The 20,210-nt window shown below is 39.9% G+C and overlaps 1 protein-coding gene across 2 annotated transcripts; it reads right to left on the minus strand.

Annotated features, from left to right (window-relative positions):
- Nucleotides 1-1,014: 1,014 nt before the first annotated feature.
- RBM5 (RNA binding motif protein 5) lies at nt 1,015-20,100 on the minus strand. Of its 2 annotated transcripts, none has more exons than XM_048487913.1 (25): nt 19,965-20,100; nt 19,088-19,156; nt 17,641-17,881; nt 17,093-17,248; nt 15,533-15,602; nt 15,000-15,073; nt 12,812-12,895; nt 11,434-11,494; nt 11,222-11,287; nt 9,200-9,360; nt 8,684-8,781; nt 8,397-8,484; nt 8,212-8,289; nt 8,047-8,110; nt 7,403-7,491; nt 6,958-7,033; nt 6,471-6,562; nt 5,633-5,791; nt 5,045-5,191; nt 4,884-4,955; nt 3,735-3,914; nt 3,025-3,099; nt 2,490-2,587; nt 2,276-2,405; nt 1,015-1,645 (listed from the first exon to the last, which is right to left on the minus strand). In XM_048487913.1, the coding sequence occupies exons 2-25, from the start codon at nt 19,102-19,104 to the stop codon at nt 1,520-1,522; spliced, it is 2,502 nt and encodes an 833-aa protein (XP_048343870.1). In that variant the 5' UTR covers nt 19,105-19,156; nt 19,965-20,100; the 3' UTR covers nt 1,015-1,519. The 2 variants fall into 2 exon arrangements, with proteins under 2 accessions (XP_048343870.1, XP_048343871.1); XM_048487914.1 differs by having other exon boundaries at nt 19,909-20,068.
- Between the last annotated feature and the right edge of the window lie 110 nt (nt 20,101-20,210).

Raw genomic sequence — 20,210 nt, forward strand, 5'->3', positions numbered from 1 at the left:
ATAAAACTGTTTTCAAACTGGTATGTCCTGTGATTTAAGAAATCCCTGTATCTCAGGACACTCGACTAGGTGTCTTTACAGTTCTCTTATCTTCAACCATCCATCTGCAACATGGGGATGACAAAAAGATACAAACTTTCTGAGGTGAAGGGATTTTTCCCTGAAGTCTTAACTCCACATGAGTTTTTTTTTTAAACTAGGTTATCTCTGAATCATAAGGGTGCTCAGCAGCATAACTCTTTCCCACTCTGCCCCAGTGGTGCTAAGACATACAAAACAGACACACTAAAGCTTCAGGATTGACAAGGACATAGTACAGTGGTGGCGAACCTATGGCACGGGTGCCAGAGGTGGCACTCAGAGCCCTCTCTGTGGGCACGCGCAAACAGAGTGCCCCCCCCCCCCCATCTAGGCTGGCCTCGATTATTAGCATTAAACCTAAGACCTAGTTTTGGGGAAGCAGTGTAGGTAACCCTGTTAAGCGATATTAAACCCCACTGATTTTTATGCGAAGAACTAAAGTGCGATCCTTTACCTGGGAGTAAGCTCAGTTGCTGGCAATGGGGCTTGCTTCTGTGTAAACCCTCCTAGGGCTGTGATTCACCTGTTGGAAGAGTTGCATGGTTGCTTCAAAGCAAAGCCACCAACTACCACCAAGCTTACTCCTGAATAACACATGCCTTGGCGCCAACTGTTTTTTCTAAACTTAAACCTCAGTATTCGGGTTAAATTGCCGTGTTGGCACTTTGCGATAAATAAGTGGGTTTTGGGTTGCAATTTGGGCACTCCGTCTTGAAAAGGTTCGCCATCACTGACATAGTAGTATGTGGTCCCAAGGAAATTCAGGCAACATCCATCTCCCCCTTCTTCTTGAGCTGGCATTACTTCTGCAGGTATATGACATGCCATTTGGGGAACAGCAGTACCTGCCCCCATTTGGCTCCACTTCATTTTGACTGTAAGCTACTTTGCACAGACTTGTTGCAGAGAATCAACTGAAAAATATACCTTACATTTAAAAAAAAAGCTTGGTTTCGGATTTTATTTCTGTTTGAAAGAAGCCTGAACCATCTAGAATAAAAATCTTCAAAAAGTCTATACAAAGACATATACAAAATGTACAGGAAAACTTTGCCAAAATGGGAAACAATATAAAGTAGGCAGAGAGAGAGCGTCAAGTCACATTAACACTTCCACTGCTCCAGAGGACAGGAGTGGTTTTTAAGACTACACAAACTTCTAAACACAACACACTGATTTACACTATATACAAAAAAGCATAGATACAGCACCCCCTCTTCATCTGGAAACATTCTTCCAACAGGAAGCTGGATTGCTTCGCTTTCTGTGATCCACAGCAGCAATGTGCTGGAAGTAAAGGAAAACCCTGGAATGGAAATGGTTAACCCCAAGTCATAACTCAAACATGGCAGTGCCTGAGGCCATAAGGTTTTTAACAGTCAATTAAGTTGAATGGAGAAATGCTTTGTTCCTTGTGAGCGTCAAAGATGGACGGATCTTATTCCATTTCAGTGAATCGGGCAAACATAGCTTTCCGTACAGCATCTTTGTAGGAGTCAGCAGTGGACACATTGTAAGAACTACCCTTTGCTCCCAGCCCTGCCCCTCGCATTCTCACTTGAGCCTGCAAAAGAAAACAGATCTTTAGCAGCTTGAAAGAAGTAAAAGATGGTATGATTAAAATTGTTTATTGCCCATGCCATATGTCCTAAGTAAGGAAGAACATTATTTAACCCCGATATTAATAGTGAAACTGTAAGCTGTTACCCCCTTTTAAATTCACTGATGGCCTAAGAAGGTATGACTGTTTAGGATTAGTTAACTACTAAATGGACAGAATGTTTTTCCTAAACAATACTCTCAAATAGTGTCTTTATACAAAAGCATTTGAAACTGTTGGTCATAATACATCATATACTGCCAAGATATCAGAGTTGAAGAACAAGTTAATGTCTTATTTACTTATATCCTTCCATTAAAAGCTCTGTTGCTGTGGAAATGTACACTCGCTGCCTCCCAGTACAAGTGCAAACAGCCACATGTAGAAAAATCCCAAATTACATGAAAGGGAAAACAGTTCTATAAATTATTGCAGAAGATTCAGACTGTCCTTTTTAAAAAGCAGCCTCAGAGAGACATACATTTTGTAAACGTCCTCCTTCTTGATAGCAAAATTAGGGGGGGAAACCTGAAAATAGTTAAGACTGAAAAGCATTCAGATCTTTCTCTAATAAGTAACCCTGCCCATTCTTACCTCAATAGGAGCTGTGATGCCTTGACATTTCCTTCCTAATCCTGAGCCTTCCCTCCATCCCATGGCCTGAAGCATTTTGTTGCCAATATTGCTATGGTCGATACCATCTTTAGTGGGCTGCTCGTAATTCCTACAGAAAAGTAACACAGTTAAGGTAAGAACAGAATTTCTCACTTTTTTCTAACAGTAATTACAATATCTTTCAAATACATACACAGTGCCAGCATCAAACACTTTCTTCCGCTTCGGCTCTGGTGGCTCAGGAATGCCATACTTCTCACGGCGTTCAGCTGCTCTGTCTCTGTATTTCATCTGAAATTAGATGAAGCCCATTAACCTTTTGTCACTGTTGATCCAACTTTGCAACACATGACCTAGGCAAAAGTATGCAACTACCAGTCAAGCAGAATACAACAGTGTGTCTATAGATTCTCACTCTGACAACACTGGGATTGATCTTTTATGCCAAGACTTTCAGATGATAACAGGGTTGAACAAAACACAGTCACAACAGAAAAATTTTATTCTAACAGCTACTATACATGTGTGACACTTATCAGTATCTGGATGCAATCTAGTTAGGCTATCAGAAGTTCTTTGTGATTTTTCAGATAACAATATATTGGCACACTTTGTGAATTTCACCCCTTCTCCTCAAAACTAGAAACAATTTCTGGTACCAAATTTACACCACAATATTGCTTAGGGCCTGGATATCTCCTCTAATGTTGTGGTCTTTTACTACTAACCTCTCTCTCACGCATTTCCAAGGCTTCAAGTTCTTGCTCTGACAGTCTAGATCGTCTGTACATGTCCATGTTTTGCTTTACATGAAAAAATATTATATTGCATCATTTAATAATTAAACTGAACAAATAAATACCATTTTTGAAAGTTAGCAACTTTATCTCAAAAGAAAGCGTTGACTCAAAAGGTTATATCCCCAAAGTCTTATTGGTCCCAGGTGCTCCTGGACTCCAATTCAGCTCTTCTGTTACAGACCAACCCACTTGCCCTTTGAAATTAACTTATAGCCCTATTAGTTTAAGACATGACTAGCATATAGTATTTTCACAATTTACAATGTTATCTATCGCTAGACCCCACATCCTGGCTGAGACTTCACAACTACAAAACTAAGCATTGTCTGAATAGGAGACCTCATGGTAGATCCTACATAAGCTGCCTTGAGTTACATGAAGGTATAACATTATATAAATTTACAAGACATCTAGAGTAACTAAAAAACAAAACTGAAGTTATTTTATATTTGCAAAGACAATGAGATTCATTCCAGCTGAGCTGTACTACTGTATAAAGAGAAGATATCCACTAATTCCAAATCTTTCTAAAAAATTCTCCATGCTCCCTTTGCCTTCACAGCTAACAGAATAAATTGATTTTCAGCTCTATGCCACACCAGATTCTGCACTGTAAAAAAAATGAACAAGTATACTACCTTGTGTAGATCGGAGAGTTGCTGGTGCCTTAGTAGAGCATCTTTATTTGGAAATTGTCTTCTACATAATAAACAGGCCATTTTTTTCCAATCAGTTAATTTTTCTTCCTCACTTTCCAGTCTTTCCAGGAAATCCTCTTCATTGTCACTGTCTCCGCTATAAGCAGCCACCAACCCACGCTGGAAGAAAAGTAATGCCAAGCATTAGCATAGTTGCAAAATATATTACCTACTGGTGACAAACTCAAGGAGAGAAGACTGAGTGGTACATAGTTAGAGGGTTAATTTGGAGAGCTTGCTGGGCTTGTTACACTTTTCAGATGGATGTAGACTGCCTCAAAGAGCTGCTGATGCACTAGTAAACTTGTGTGGATAAACTGTTTATCTGTATTCTGCCTCTAATACTAGTACTACAACCCTTTCCAACATTCAGTCAAAAAAAGAGAACTACTACTAAGTAGGAGCCATAAAGAGGAAAGGGCAGAAGCCTCACCAACAAAGACTCTTCAGAATATCTGGGATATGTGTTTTTTTACAGTTCCAGCAATAAGGAACCAAAGCATGGCCCTATCCCAAACATTCAAGTCAGACTATTACAAGAAAAGATAAAAATTTCATTGTATTGCTGAAAGCTTTCACAGCTGGAGTAAACTGGTTGTGGTGGGTTTTCCGGGCTGTGTGGCCGTGGTCTGGTAGATCTTGTTCCTCAGACTTCTCTCTGTGATACACCTCTGAAGATGCCAGCCACAGATGCAGGCGAAACGTTAGGAACAAGATCTACCTGACCACGGCCACACAGCCCGGAAACCGGTGGGCGTGCTGTGTGGCTATGCTGCTGCCCGAGGGAGAACAGGAGGTGGCCTGCACAGAGGGGGGGGGGAGGGGCTCAGCCGCAGGTGGCTGAAGCCATCCTGCCACCACAGCACCCGTCCAAGCTGCGGAGCCCCACCCCCCCTTCCTGCGGGCCAGCTCCTGCCTTCCCCAGTTCCTTACTGGCTGTGGTAAGTGGGGCGCAGGGGTGGGGAGCTGGGCAGGGGGCTGGGGCATATCTAGGGAAAATGGAGTGGGGGTGGGTGGGCGGAAAACTCATTGCCTCTGGCTCCATTTCCCCTAGATGCGTCTCTGCCATACAGGTCACTTTACACTTACATTGAGTGGGTTGTCATCTTCCCCATTCTTTATCACCTCTGTCATTATCTGTTGTCTCTCAGATAAAGTGCCCTGCAATAAGAAAACACATTATGAGCCCAAACACTGTATATGCTGGACCTTCTCTTTCATATCAAACCCTACTAGTCAATCACTATTACCTTTTTCTCAAAGAGAGCAAAACCAGCATCTGCAGCTGCAGACTCCCGTCTTTCTTCCTCCCTCACATTTAGAGGCTGGAAACTATTCTTGAAATTCTCCTTCTGTTTGTTTAGACTTTTAGCCCAACGTTCCATATCTTTAGCAATCTGAGCAAGAAAAAAAAAGAGTTCAGCTATTTTTCTGCATAGTATCACAGATACCTTCTAGGACTACAATTACATAGTAATTAATTGTCACATCTATACACAAATCCTTTTCTATTTTCTTTTCTTTCAATGTTACTCACCCGTGACTGCTTATTTCATATGAAATGGAACTCTAGTGAGAAAATATCTGTTTTGGAAATCTGCAGAGCCAACTCTCAACGCTCGGCCATTTGAAGGCTGACCTGGAATATTCCTTAGCTCTAGGACAGAGCTCCAGAACCAGTTATGCTCTAAACATGCAAGTCATAGCGTTCTGATGTCCCTGCTTCTCTACAGTGTCCCATTTCCCGTGACACCTTCCCATTGTTAGGTAGTTTAAAATACCCAGTTTTCCAGTCACAAAAAAAATGTAATTCTTCAAAGATGCCACTTTAATGTCACCTGCTGGGCTGTTTTGCTCTTGGGTTTCTCTTTCTTTTCTTTCCCTTCTTTGGCTGGAGGTGCATTTTGTTGGTAGGATGTTCCCTCTGCAGCAGGTAGGTAGGTCTCTTTTTCACCATCCCAGTACAGATACTGTTGTGTTACTGCATTGTAGTAGTACTAAAAAGAACAAAGACCTCTTAGATATTCATAAACAGCCTACGAGAAATAAAACTACTACTGTTTTAGCAAACTGAGACAGGATTTTTGGAATTACAGCCTCTATATCTCAAGACTACAATAGGTTCAAAATATTTTATGTCATTGCTTGCACCGTTTCAAAATGTGCAGCAAAGGGCATCTCAAAGAATGCTAAATCTAACAAGGTAAACAGATGCCAGAAGCATGTAAATCAAAAACTTGCATGGTAGCCTCATACCACATGGACCTATGCAAATACTAATATATCACAAACTGCAGGTCTGTCTACTAGCATTGTTTGGTGTTGTCCAAAACTTTAGATAAGAAAGCTTTCCCAATTGCCAGGTCGACTCTGACAAAAATATTTTCCACTTAGGATAGCCACAAAATTTCTGTCTGCCTCAGATTTTGAGCTATAACAGAACAATGTTGCTTCATGTAAGGCAAAACAGTCACAGCTACCTTGTTCATGTAAGAGCTAACAATAATCCCTGCTACTTTTTCCATGCACCTCCCTCCCTCCTCTTCCAGCCACAGCTTTTTCTTTCATTTAGTCTCTTAAATATCTCACCCCACCCCGCTACTGCAAAAGTCTCTTTGATGACCCAAGTTGCCTTTTATTTTTTAAAATTCCAGTAGCCAAGAGAATTCTGTTTACCTGGGAGTTTGGATCATAATACAGCCCTGTCACAGGATCGTAATAGAAACCTGATGATTCATCATATTGATATGTAGAAGTGTCTGGGATGGCTGTAAAATGACATTGTGTCCTATTACCAAGGTACTCATATTATGTAAAGATTTAGTAACAATTAAGAAATCTGGGATCACAGTAGTGAAAACCATTATAACAGTTGTTCTCAGTCCATCATCATCTTGCAGGATGAATATACTAGTCTGGGAAAAAGCAGCCAGCACAGCCCAATACATACCTTGAGTTTGGGTGTCAAGTGGCAGCTAATTAAGAATGCTGTTTTCTAAGAGGTTGAGAGAGCAGGCATTGCCTTGCTCGTATAAGAATATGCTAATAAATATTCTGCATTCTGCTCCCTCTAAGGCCACTTCTCCAATAAAGCTATTATACAAGCTTCCAGAGTAAAATAAGACATATTATTTAAAAATTAGTAGCAATTAATTCTGCTTACCATATTTGGTCCCAGGAACTATACCAATTGGAGATGTTGATGGCACTTGGGAACTAGTGCTTGGCTGTGCCTGCCCCTGGGGGGAAAGAGAACATCCATTACTGCAGAGTAGCTTAAATGTAGTGTATTTTTTCTTACAAGATACATTCACACATAGAGATGTATTTCTTTGATGTATGCACAAAAAGCAATCCTCATGAGCCTACTACCCAATACTTCATAGCAGGTTGCAAGGAACAGGCTCAGACCCTGGCTGTCTTGGGCTGTGAGGTAAACATCTGCCTAATACTATCATACAGAATCATTACAAACAATAAAAATAAAAGTGCTATGGAATCTGAATTCATATGTAAGTAAATTTATGTGAAATGAGTAAGAATTCCAAGCTAAGCCAAGCTCTGTGTGCAAGAGGATCATTCTGAAACAGAAGACATTTGGTATTTACCGGGGATTCAGGTGAGTTAGTTTGTTGATTATACAACTGAGGACTCTGGGAAACAACAGCTGCTGTAGTTGTTGCTGCAACTGAAGTACCTACCAACAAATAGAATGTTTAGAATTCAAGGAGGAAGAGTCATGAAATATAGTACTTCATTATTTGAACTACAACTCAATTTGCCAAAGTGCATCTGAAACCCACCCCCCATGAAGAAAGTATGCTCACAGACATTCTGGTTACACAATCCAGTTCTACCACCTCATCTGATAACTCTATCAATATGGTCTTGGAGACCATCCTGTGCACTAAAATGGTTTATTATTTCTAAGTCCTTGATTATTTGCCACTACACTTCACTTTGGCTGATTCTGCATGGGCCAAAAACAGCAGTGTGAAAATGGTGTAAAAGGGTTTAAAAGGGTGTAAAAGGGTTTAAACTGTTTTCACACCATTTTCACACCGCTGTTTTTGGCCCATTCAGAATCAGCCAAAGATACTCCCAACTTAAACCACTACTTTATTCATAGTCGCCACAGCCAAGATTAGGAGAACTGATTTGGGGGTGGGTTGACAACGGCTCTAAAGTCAGACTGGTTCAATTACGTGGCATTTATACAACTACTTGTACTACAAAGAGAAAGCGGTGTTACCTGATATTGTGGCTGCATCTGCATCCAATGCCCCTGCTTGATTCTGGTAGAACTGCTGATAATCCTGTGAAATGATGTAAAGAAGTACACAATAAAGTTATATGGTGTCAAGAACCCTTGGAATAGATATATGCACGCTCTTTGTTATATCAACATTTATCTTACCTGAGCATATTGGGAGTAACCATCCTGTCCTAGCTGGAGGTAGTTGAAGTCAACTGAGCTGCCTTCTCCACTCTGAGGCTACAAATTGAAAGCCACGAGTAAGCATCACATACTGTTCAAAACAACTAGGTTATTTAAATCACTAAGAGTCCTTCCACTAGCAATCTATTTTACAGATACTCTACCTGGGTGGATGACCACTGGGCTGCTGCAATTGCTGTACTAGCCACAGAGAAAGCACTGACTCGGTTACCATCTGGAAGAAGTAAATCCCTGAAACAAAGAACAAGCAACTAAATATGTTTTCACCCCTAGACATCAGCTACCAAGATGACACTGGGTGGTAAGATTTCCTTCCTTAAGACTTTATTTAAGACTAAAAACCACACAACAAACTGTAATGCTTTAAGTTCTGTACCACTGACAGATTCTTAGGAAACCTTTAGAAAAAACCCAACGATTTGTAACTCACTTCCTGGCACTCTTTGCAAAATCCACACCAATTGTTTTGCCATCTATTTTCAGAGGAGGCTGAAGACTCTGCAAAATCTGCAACAGCTGAGAAGCATCCTAAAAAGAGTACTATTGTTATTATCACTCAAATTATCAAAATGTTAAAAGTATCAACACAAAGATTTACAAATGGTGTCCATCTGTTGACTATAGTAACATAACATAGTTCATAAAAGAAATTCACAGCCTCACTTAACAATGACAGACTGATGACTGTAAATCTGTCACATTTACAAGGGTGTGCTAAACTCGGCATTAATATCCAAGTGATCACTCAGTAGAGTGTAAGCCATGCCCATGATGCTTCTCAAAAGAACCAGTTCCAAGGGCTTTCAATCCTACTGCCTCTCTAGAGAAACTAACAAAACAGCCAGGTGTTGTACAACTAAATCAACCGGAATATTCTGGAGAAACAGATCTTTCTCCAGGTTTAACCCAAAATCTAATGTCAAAGTGAAATAAAATGCATCCTTACCATTGCGGAAGATAACTGTACAAAAGCAAAGCCTCTATTTTGCTGGGTCTGTTTATCTTTGATAAGTCGGATATTATTTACTGCCAGGGAAGCATAGGGTGACAGAGCAGTCATGATAGATTCCACTACAGTATGAGGAGCTATATTGCGGAGAATAAGAGCTGGAGAGAGAGAAAATTATTGTTATAACCACTACATTAATCCCACTAACTACTGATTATCTCAAAACCGCTTGGATGTTAATATGAATATTTAAACACCCTCCAGAACTTTAACCATATTTATTTTTATCCTGCCCCCTCCCCAGCTATCAGGGTTCAGGGCAGTTAACAACACAGATACAAAACATAAATAGAATGCAAACATTCTATAAAACAATTTAACATCCTGGTACTCTGCCATGACTTCCAGAGTTGAAAGTAACCCAGTAAGACTGCCTCAATGGAACACCTGAAGGAATTATTCCGTCTTACTGGCCCTGTGAACCTAGACACATATTTTTAGTCAAAGAATTGCACAAGGCTAGGACCACAACTGAAAAAGCCCTTGTTCTTGCTGAGGGTATTGAACTACCAAAGGGCGAACCACAACCAGAAGTCCTTAAAGTGGAATTGGGGGGGGGGGGGTGTCATAACAGGAGAGGTGATTCTTAAGGTATGATGGCCCCAGACCATCTAGGGCTTTAAAAGTTTTAAACTAGCATCTTGAATTTTACCAGAAAACCAATTAGAAGCCAGTGCAGCTGATTCAAAATAGGCCGAATATGTGCACAGCACAAAGTATCAGCCAACAGACTGACAAGTTTCCAAAGCAACTTCAGGGACAGCCCTGCATAGGGTGAACTGCAATAGTCCAATCTGGAGGTGACAAGTTCCATGACTGGGGTTAAGTCTGACCAGGACAAACAGGGGGACAGAATGAAGCATGGTGGAGTCAGAAAAATTATAATTTCGCCAGAGGACACTAGTTTGTCCAAGGTAAGTGAAGTGTTTAGCCAGACCGCTAGCCTCCTTATGGAGTCCACTGATGCATGCTGGACCCTATCCAGAGCAGAGACCTGCAAATCCCCTGTGATCCAGCCTTTCACAGCCAACAGGATTTCAGACTCAGCTAGATATAACTTCATCCAGCTCTGCCTGAACCATGGCATCAAGGTACTAGCTCAGGGCCAACCACAGGCTGTTTTTTCAGCAAGAGAAAAAAGTGTATGTCATCAGTATATTGGTGGCACCCAATTACAAACGTTATGACAATCTTAGACAGAGGACACGTGTAGATATTAAATAACACCCTCTAACAAGATTGAACTCTGCAGAACCCCACAATCCAGAGACCGCGTAGCCAAACTGTTGCCTCCAATACTTACCCTCTCACTGCATCCTGGGAGGAACGAGACAAACCAAGATATATTCACATTCTCCTTGTTGACTATTTCAGTATACTTTTCATGGATTGGTTTTAAAGCTAAACCAATTTCGTGACTTTATTTTTCTACTAAACCCTTTCTTCGCATGTGTGAGTGAAACAGAGAGTAACTAAAGGATCACCCAGATCAAGAGAAAAAATGTGAAAGGGCATGGTCACAGGAGGGGAATCACTAAGAGACAATGAGGGAAATCAGTGGGTCTGACTGGAAGGGCAAGGAGCCACTCTGGAGGATGAAGAGTAGTCCTAAAAGGAGGAAAAAACAGGGTATGTATGTTGCAAGACTGCAGCAGAAGCAGTCAGAAAAGAGGAACAAAAGTGATACTGACATTGGATAGGGAAAGTGAGTATGGAGAGTGCATCCTCACAGCTGTTGCAGGCTCAAGACTTAGATCACAAGTGCCCTTAGCCAGAAAAGGTTTACCCAGCTCCTATGTGTCATTAGAGTGCTTCAGCAGCTTGGGATTTTGGTTTTTACCTTATAATAGCTTGTGAGACAGAAACACCCAATTACAGTTGCCTAAATATCAGATTACTCCTTCAATACTCTCAGGACCCTCTGCACCCCAGTGTGAAAGAAACTTCGAGAAGACTCACTGTCACAATAGTAATCCACAGACTGAACAGCCTCTGATCCTCCAGGTGGTACCTCCTGTTCTGAATCTCCATTGTAAAAGAGAGAAAATTGTATTTAGTAACACAGTAGGAATAAATTACTTGATGTCACAGACCTCTATAAAATGACACCTAAGTTACGCTAGTCTAGTTCGGTAGAGTTTATATTAAATTGTACTGTTATTTGAACTTACCAAACTTATCTGCTCCACATCGAAAACATTTTAATCGCCTCCTGAAGTTGTAAAGGCAGCACTAAAATGTAAAATCAATGTATCACATTTTATTACACCACTATTTTAAGTAGTATGTTTTATTTATTATACGGGGTTACCGTGTCAGCTGCAACTTGACAGCTAAAAATCATATTACTAAAGAACAAACTACATCTACAAAAAATATTTTTAAGTAAACCAATTATCAACTCTAACTACACATTCATTTTCATTGTTACTGTTTTTATCTGATCTAAATTAACTGACTTAAATGTTTTATGGGGTTTACTATGTATAATTGTGGTTGTTCGCTGCCCTGAGCCCTTATGGGGAAGGTAGGGTATAAAAACAAAAATAAAATAAATAAATTATCCAGCAGACAGTGGTGCAAATGGTAAACTGTCAAGGCCAAGGTATGCCAGACATCAGTCAGCTTCAATGTACAGAGGATGTAGCATCTAGGAGTATGCAGATGTAACAGTACTTTGTTAAAACACTTCACCCTTAGAAATGCCCACTCAATTTCGAAGAAGAATCAATTCAATCTTGGGACAACAGATTAAGAATATCCACTATGAGGCCTAGAGACCAAGCGCGCTTTGACTTGTGTCTAGAGCAGTGGTGGCGAACCTTTGGCACTCCAGATGTTATGGACTACACTTCCCATCAGCCCCTACAATTGGCCATGCTGGCAGGGGCTGATGGGAATTGTAGTCCATAACATCTGGAGTGCCAAAGGTTCACCACCACGGGTCTAGAGTCTTATGTAGTATAACAGATCTGGGTGGTTCTCAATATGGACAAAAGTGGAAATGATCAGAGGATGCCCTAGCCAGGTGATCAGTATTTCTGAATATACTATCTCAACTCCACATGAATTTGAAATCACAATGGTTGTGTATCATCACATTACAACTCAATCCTGTAACAGCTTGGTCTGAAGAAGGAAGAAGCCCCACCTCAGTCAATTTGAGTGATATATTTTTTCTTAGGACAGTAAAAAAGAGAAAGCATTGCAACCAGATCACAAGGAAGTAGGGTAACAGTATTAGATTGAAATAGATTTTAGAGTAAGAGCCAAGGCACCATCAGTAGTCATCTGTTCTCCATGTCTGACACATCAGCTGATCATCCAGTACAAGGTTTCTTTTCTCACCAAAAACAGAACTCCAATACTCCTGCCACAAGCTAACTGGTGCTACTGTTTGTACTGCCTACTGTTTGAACTTAAACTGTTTTGGCAGCTAATGCAGCAAGAAAGGAGATTGTAAAAATAACATTCACGTAAAAAATATAGTTATGTAAATATAACTAAACAGCAACTGAGAAGTCTGCTTCTTTGCAGAAAATGCCTTACCTTGTTACAAAGCCAGTCTTCAAATTTAGGCCTGGGATTGCTGTAGTGCATGGCAATTTGTTTCCCCTGAATCACCAGTTTTTTCTGCAAAAAAAGAAGATCTAGTTATTTCAGAATCACAGCGCAGGTGTCCATTTTCCCATGGCAGAGCACACTTCGGAGGATTCAGTGCTCATGAATTAAATGGACCAACATATGGGGAGAACGTACAGGACCAACCACCGCCACCTACACTTTGCCCATCCAGTCCTGCAGGAGGACATGGGCAGCAAGAAAATGGGATGTGCAGTAAAAGTAAACAGGATCAGGGAATGTTGATCAAGCTGCCAAAACTAAGCGCTGACATGGAACCAGGAAGTGTCTCAAAGGAGACCGAATCGTAATGGCATAGCAACATACAGCTTTTAAAAGTACTGTTAAGTGACTGCTTCACTTCTTCCCCAACTCCAACAGCCCTAGATCTTTAAAACTTCAAACAAATGGACTTCTCAGTTGCTTTCTTCATGTGGCTCTTTGAAAGTACAGTATTTTGTGCAAGGACCCTGAGTACACTTCAAAGCTTATACTGAACACACGTTCAGCATAAATTCCTCTAGATAATTTTACCATTACACATGAAAGCTTGCACAATAGGTTTGTGTCCTTCAGAAAACAGCTTTCTTCAAATAACTAGACTGATACGGAAGTTTCGCCAATTGGTGCCCAAGTGCCCCTTCAAATTAGTGAATGTTATAAAGGATTAGCTACTTTAAAAAGATGCCAAGTTTCTGAATCTCAAACTAACTCGAATTCTATATAAAATCCTGTAATCCCCCCAAACTTTTTGCAAGTTCTGTTATAATCTTTCTTTCAGAGAGATGCACCTTTAAGTATGTCCAGGGGATGTGAATGTTGAGTTAATGTGGCTCAAAATTTATCTGAAAGTAACTTTAGACACTGAGTTCTAGAAGTATTGGCTCCAAGAGTGTTAAAGGATCTGGCAAAGATAGAGTGCAGACCTTGTCCTCTATTGCTGGAGTAGATAATTCAGTACCCCCATGAAAGAAGAGGGTAAGGCTGAAGGCTCAGAAATAACTGGAGTATGCACACACAAACAAAAGATGCTGGCATATTTACAATTGTATCATGTTTGTCTGACAGTTCAATGGCAACAGGGCCATTAGGGAGGCTCAGCTACTTTTTCCCTATTACTAAAGGATGTGTGATTATTTTGGAGTTTGAAATTGATCCATGAACATTGATACAGCTTTGTATACATTAAAACTGTGATTCCAGTTTACTAGCAAGTTAATGTGTTTACCAGATTTTGTGGTCCCATTGCATTCTATGGCCACTGTATAGGCCACATAAAGCATGCAAAGATTTTAACTATTAATTACATATAGCTGCCCAAAATAATAAGTTCAAACAGTCATTAAACAATAAGATTATAGATTACAACATGCTTTTTCAAAGCAATGAGTTATATCTTTGCTCTTTGTATTTTCGTATCATCCATATAAAGCTACGTGGTTCTAGCTTTATAACAATTCATCAGTCCAATAATTTCATTAAGAGGAAGTGATGTAATTAAAATCAATAAAATATCAACGTGCTGGAATTATGAAGCAAAATAATTAGTTTCATTTAAGAGTATTCTTATTCTTTCCCGTTCTATATATTAACTGCTTTCGCAAATTGAATATATTTTTACTTAAGTCGCAACTTTTGCTAAAATTGCAAATGTTTTCATTTTTAAGTTTCAAATATTGTATCTTTGCAATTTGTACTACCATAAAGCATACTTACAAAATCTGGAATAGCCAGAATTGGTTGGATATTTAAAGAATTAATTTTGGTGGGAATTTAACAAGGAACTATTGTAGAAATAATTATTTAAAAGTCTGGTTAAATGTTTCAAAACTTATTAGTATATGTGTTAAAGCACTGTTACTAGTGAACAGTTAAACACAGATTTATGCTGGTCTCATAAGACTGCCAACAGATAATCCAGGTTTTCTACATTATTCAAATTTTTAAAAAATCTATGTTATTCACTTTAAAAAATTTAATATACACAAAGCTTGGTATCTTTCGGAAGTCACGGTTTTGGAACAAACAACTCCTTCAGCTTTTTAGTTATTCCTTTTTAAAAACTGTACAGACTTGTTCCATTTCAGGAATATCTAGACTTGGTGAGTGGAGCAACCTGATTGGCTTCCATCCAGCTGGTAGCATCTTGAAAGTGATAAAACTCCACGAAGGCGAAACCACGGCTTACACCTAGAGACAGCATTCAGATATAGACGGGATACTTGTGTTAGTCAGTTCCTTAAAAACAGGTGAATCTCTCTCCAACTGCTTCATTACTTCATGACAAAGCAGTTTTATAAATGTGACGTCAACTCTGAATTTGCTTCTTGTTTTGCCATGGCAAGGAAATGAAGCTGCCTCAGTAGGCTACATTCCACCTGAATGGGGTTCATGTTTAAAGATCATGCAACAGACTAGTAATTTAAAAACTGATTTACAGTAGATTTACTTACCAATATCTTTTAATATATATATAAAAACTGATGGCTTCTTCCACTACCTATAGCCTTTCAAAAGGCCAAATTCCTTAACCATGGCAAACCTTTCATTTTGCTTTGTACTTGCAGATGTGGGACAGTTTTGAAAACTGTTTTAGGCCTGGGGAAGAGGAAGATGGAGCCAAAAAGGAAAAAAAAGTAGAATTCTCACCTGTCTTTCTTTTCATCAGCCTCACATCGGCAGGCCGAGGGCCTTCACAGGATTCAATGATCTCTCGGATCTATTTCCAAGTTTGACAAAATATTGTCAGTATTAAAAAAATACTGGGCTGCATAGATAATGTTCAACCAATTTCAAACTTTAATTAGGTCTTAACTTTACTACAACAGACCCAACGCAAACAAAATACAAGATCCACCTTAAGATTCTACAAAAATTAGTTTCTTTCTACATCACAGGAACTCCCCCCCCCCCAAAAAAAACCAAACAAATCACAAGATAGCTGGGTTTAAAAAGGATGAGAACTCCAGCCTCTAGTCATGTACGCTGCATGATATTGACATTCAAATCCTAAACTCTTTGACCTAAGATGTCTCATATCACTGGATACAATTCCATAAGCTCTGCGGGTTGGTGTCTCCTCCACCCTACTTGAGATCATTTCTTCCTTCTGATTATTCTCCAGAAACAGAAGTAGTTCAATGAGATGAGCATTATAATAATTACAAACTTTTGCTATGGTAAGATGCCTGTCTGTGTTTATTTGTACACCGCCCTGAGCCCTTCAGGGGAGGGTGGTATAAAAATCCAATAATAAATAAAACAAATAAAAATGCCAGAGATTTTCAAATTAATCACATGCACCTTGTAAATGGCTGACTTTTGTACAATTATAATCAGTCATTAACACCCACTAACATCAACAGACTATTAATGATTACACTTTAACTATCACAGATTCAGTTCAGTTGTTCTAAAATACAGAATAACTTAAGAAAAATAGTACATTCATAACAAGATGCTCAACTTCTAGCAAAGCAAGAGAGTTCAATTCACTGTACAAGCATTAACAACATATTTATACCTTCCTTTTGGACTGCATCTGTTAGCAGCTCATCATTTTATGTTAGGACTGCATTTATTAGTAATTCATATGAACAGGTATACAGTTTGAACCAGAAATCTCTAATATTTGAACCTAATCTATTTTTAGAGTTAATTTTAATACACTTTGGCTCATTCCGCACATGCAGATTAATGCACTTTCAAACTGCTTTCAGTGCTCTTTGAAGCTGTGCGGAATGGCAAAATCCACTCGCAAACAGTTGTGAAAGTGGTTTGAAAACGCATTATTTTGCGTGTGCGGAAGGGGCCTTTGACACATTAAATATAAAGACATAGAAATAATAAGACTTTTAGAAGATATATGCACAGTATTTCCACGATTTAAAAGTTTGGATACGAAGACCTCACAATGAACTTCTAACATATGCACACACAGGCTAGCTGACATCCTCCCCTTGATCCCCGTGTTCCCCAAACACTGGAACCAGAAAGTTAAAGGACTCTCCAAGTAGGCAGAAGGGAAGTTAGTGAGCCCACAAGAATAGTGCCTTTCACTTGTCCAGAGAGATCTCTGTATCCAAGCCAGAGAAATTGAGATTCAAAACCACTAAACATTCACTTAAATAGAAGAGGAAAAATTCTTAACACAAATTTAGAACTAAAAAGCTAAGACTACATACTCCTTAAGAAAGTGAATTTACTTACATCATAGTCTGTAACAGTGATAGGAAGCCCACGTAACATGATGGTCTTGCTTTCTTTCTCATCATTAATGTCGTTTCGATAGTCATGTTCTCCATAGTCTCCATCAGAATGATATCCATCTTCAGATTTATCACTATTACGTCGTTCACGCTCCCTCTGCCAAATAAAAAAGCACTTCAGCAAGTGTATACAGTGCCAGATAACAAGACAATTGTATAAAAATTTATCCACTAAATAGACCATTTTAAGAGTAATAAAAACTACTCTTTAATGCTTCCCTGTGCACTAGTGTATTTGTTCATTCCACAAACAATTTTTATTATTTTCTGCAAATGCTAATTGTGTTTGTTGATTTTAAGATTGGACGGTTTTATCAATGCCAGGTAAAAGACATCCAACAGAATAAGGTTATTGGCCATAATATATGATTAATCTCAGCCAGAAAGCATCCCACTGATAAATATGGATGAGTACAAATCCACTCAATATGATAAGTTAGCTCCATAGTTTATTCACAGCCTACCAAATTATGCACATCTCTTACTTACCTCAGGACTATCATAATCTCTGCCATCATAATCTCTGCCGTCATAATCTCTTCCATCATAATCTCGGCCATCATAATCTCTTCCATCATAGTCTCTGTAATCATCATATCTATCACTTCTGCGCTCCTCGCTGGATCTTTTATAGTCAGAATCACGTCGCCGGCTTCTGGAATCTCGATCATCACGATCATCTCGATCTAAAATAGAACCATATCTTCCACTACGTTCAGTCCTGCTCACACTGCAGAAACAAAGATTGGAAAAAGAAACAACTTGAAGGTTGCAATGGTGCCTCTCAGGGTGGCTTATTAGTGCAAATCTGACTCAGAACAAGTGTTTAATGTGCGGTCAAGTCACAGCCGACTTATGGCAACCCAGTAGTTTCCAAGGCAAGAGATTAACAGAGGTGGCTTGTCATTGCCTTCCTCTGCACAATGACTCTACTATTCCTTGGTGTTCTCCTGTCAAAAGTATTAACCAGGGCTGTGCTGCCCAGCTTCTGAGATCAAGCTAGCCTGGACGATCCAGGTCAGGGCAGCTGAATATATACAATGTGATACATTTAAGGGCAACTCGCCAGTTTATAAAAGGGATTTTCAAACATAAAAGCGTGCTGTGCAGTCTAAGGGCTTAATAAAGAAGCAAGTAAGTGCAGTAAAGGACAAATAGTGCAAAAGTATTGTGTATAATACATTTTGTGCAGAATACATAATATATGTTGTGTAATCAGCACTTTACTGCACTTATCTGTACTTTTTGGCTTTATTAAATCACTTGCACTAGTATATTGATCTCATTTGGATATTGGAAACAGCCAGGGTATGGTGGCTTGTTGGTTGGTGTACACTGTAACCAATTTGCTCTCTTTAAAAAAAAATAAAGGAACATTTATTTATTTATTTATTTTTATTTATAATCAATTTTATATACCGCCCCTCCCCCGAACATAAAGAATATTTTTATCTAATTTGGCTTTTTACTTAACTACAATACAAATCATGGCTTGTTCTTGACCTCCTTTTCCATCTGAGGAATGGGGGGGGGGGAGAAATATATTTCATTATTCCCCCCCCCCACTGCAGACAACCCACTGCCCATGCTGTTTAAGAAGGAATGCACTGCAGAGGGAAGGGCAGGCAGAGAAGTCTCCCTTCACCTAATGTGGCTCCACTGATGTAAGCCAGGTTCCACATTTATATCTACAAAACAGGATAACGACAACAGTATCTGTTAACCTGACACTAGTTACCAGTTTTAGTATGCATAACATTTCCTTTGAATAGAAGCATCTGTCAAGTTCACCAAATAATTCATTTTCTTCCCACAGAGACAAAAGGCACAACATTCCTACATCTCAAACCAGACATTTACACTTTATAACAGTAAGTGACCTTGTATTAAGCATTACAACCACACACAAAACTACACAGAAATCAACACTGCATACCGTTTGTCAGAACCCATGGCTTGCCTTTTGCTCTTAGGTAAACCACTTTGAACAGATCAGGAGAAGAGTCTAGAAACCAACAAAAGGGAAAAATCCATGAAGCAGGCATGATTTTTCTTAAATACAGACTACAGAAATTCGTGGCTCTACTGAACCCCACCCTCCGCTTTTTTTTAGAGTGCACATTAAAGAAATCTCACCAACACCATACTTAAACCTGAAAACAACCTCCAATGCCTTAGTCTAAACGCAGTTACCTAAAAGAAATCGCCTTTGTGATCAGAAAGCTGCGTAATGAGCATATCGAAACGCTCACAGTAAAACACCCCAAAATACAGCCCGCTAAGGAGTGGCGATTCACTGTACCACAAAAGGGGGGGGAGGGAGGTGAAACGCAGCACCTCCTATAGCTATGTATGAGAAGCTGCTGTTGGGAAGGCAACAAAATGGTGTCTGATACACCGTAGCGTCCAGGGAAGACGTAGCACGTCTGCAATCGACAGTTTTATTAACAACTGCGATTTTCAGCCCCATTAACTTTTATCGAAGGGAAAGAACCACAGGAAATGGGGAGCAAGCAAGGATTATCTGGAGATGCCAACTACAACATCCACCCACCCCGATCCACTTTATCCTTAAGGGTACCTAAAACTGCTAATTACTGGGTCCTCTATGGCCCCAAAAGGGAACAACGCGACCACAACACCCTCTACACTAATCCTAGAGTCGTTACAGGTAGAGATTTCCCTCTTCTACGACGGTCTCTTGAAAGGTAACCGATTACCGTAGTGTTGACGTACGCCACGGTCAGGGCTTTTTACCTTCTCCGTCTGAAATAAATGACTTCGCCTCTAAATTCCCAGGAATCAGAACTTACAGGATAGGGGAAAGCGGGAAAGATTCGCGCCGCCACAGCAGCAGCCACAGCAACAGCCACCGCAGCCTTTCTCCAGCACCACAAAATGGCGCCGAGGCAAACCTCCCCGTCTTCTACCCACAATGCGCAGCGCCACCTGTTTGGAAGCTTCCAGCACCAGCCGACGGGGATGGGGCTCCTCTTCTCGCACTGCTTTCTGGGTACCGTCGCGTGCTTAGTTTGAGTGGCGCCCTCTTTTGTTGCATG

This window comes from Sphaerodactylus townsendi, linkage group LG03, assembly GCF_021028975.2.
Source record: "Sphaerodactylus townsendi isolate TG3544 linkage group LG03, MPM_Stown_v2.3, whole genome shotgun sequence".
NCBI lineage: Eukaryota > Metazoa > Chordata > Lepidosauria > Squamata > Sphaerodactylidae > Sphaerodactylus > Sphaerodactylus townsendi.

Excerpts from the sequence above, each read along its gene's own strand:
- RBM5 (XM_048487913.1), bottom strand. Across the intron at positions 8,485-8,683 it reads TTTGCAAAGAGTGCCAGGAA|GGATTTACTTCTTCCAGATG; the intron begins GTGAGTTACAAA and ends TCTTTGTTTCAG. Across the intron at positions 8,290-8,396 it reads CCCAGTGGTCATCCACCCAG|CCTCAGAGTGGAGAAGGCAG; the intron begins GTAGAGTATCTG and ends TTCAATTTGTAG.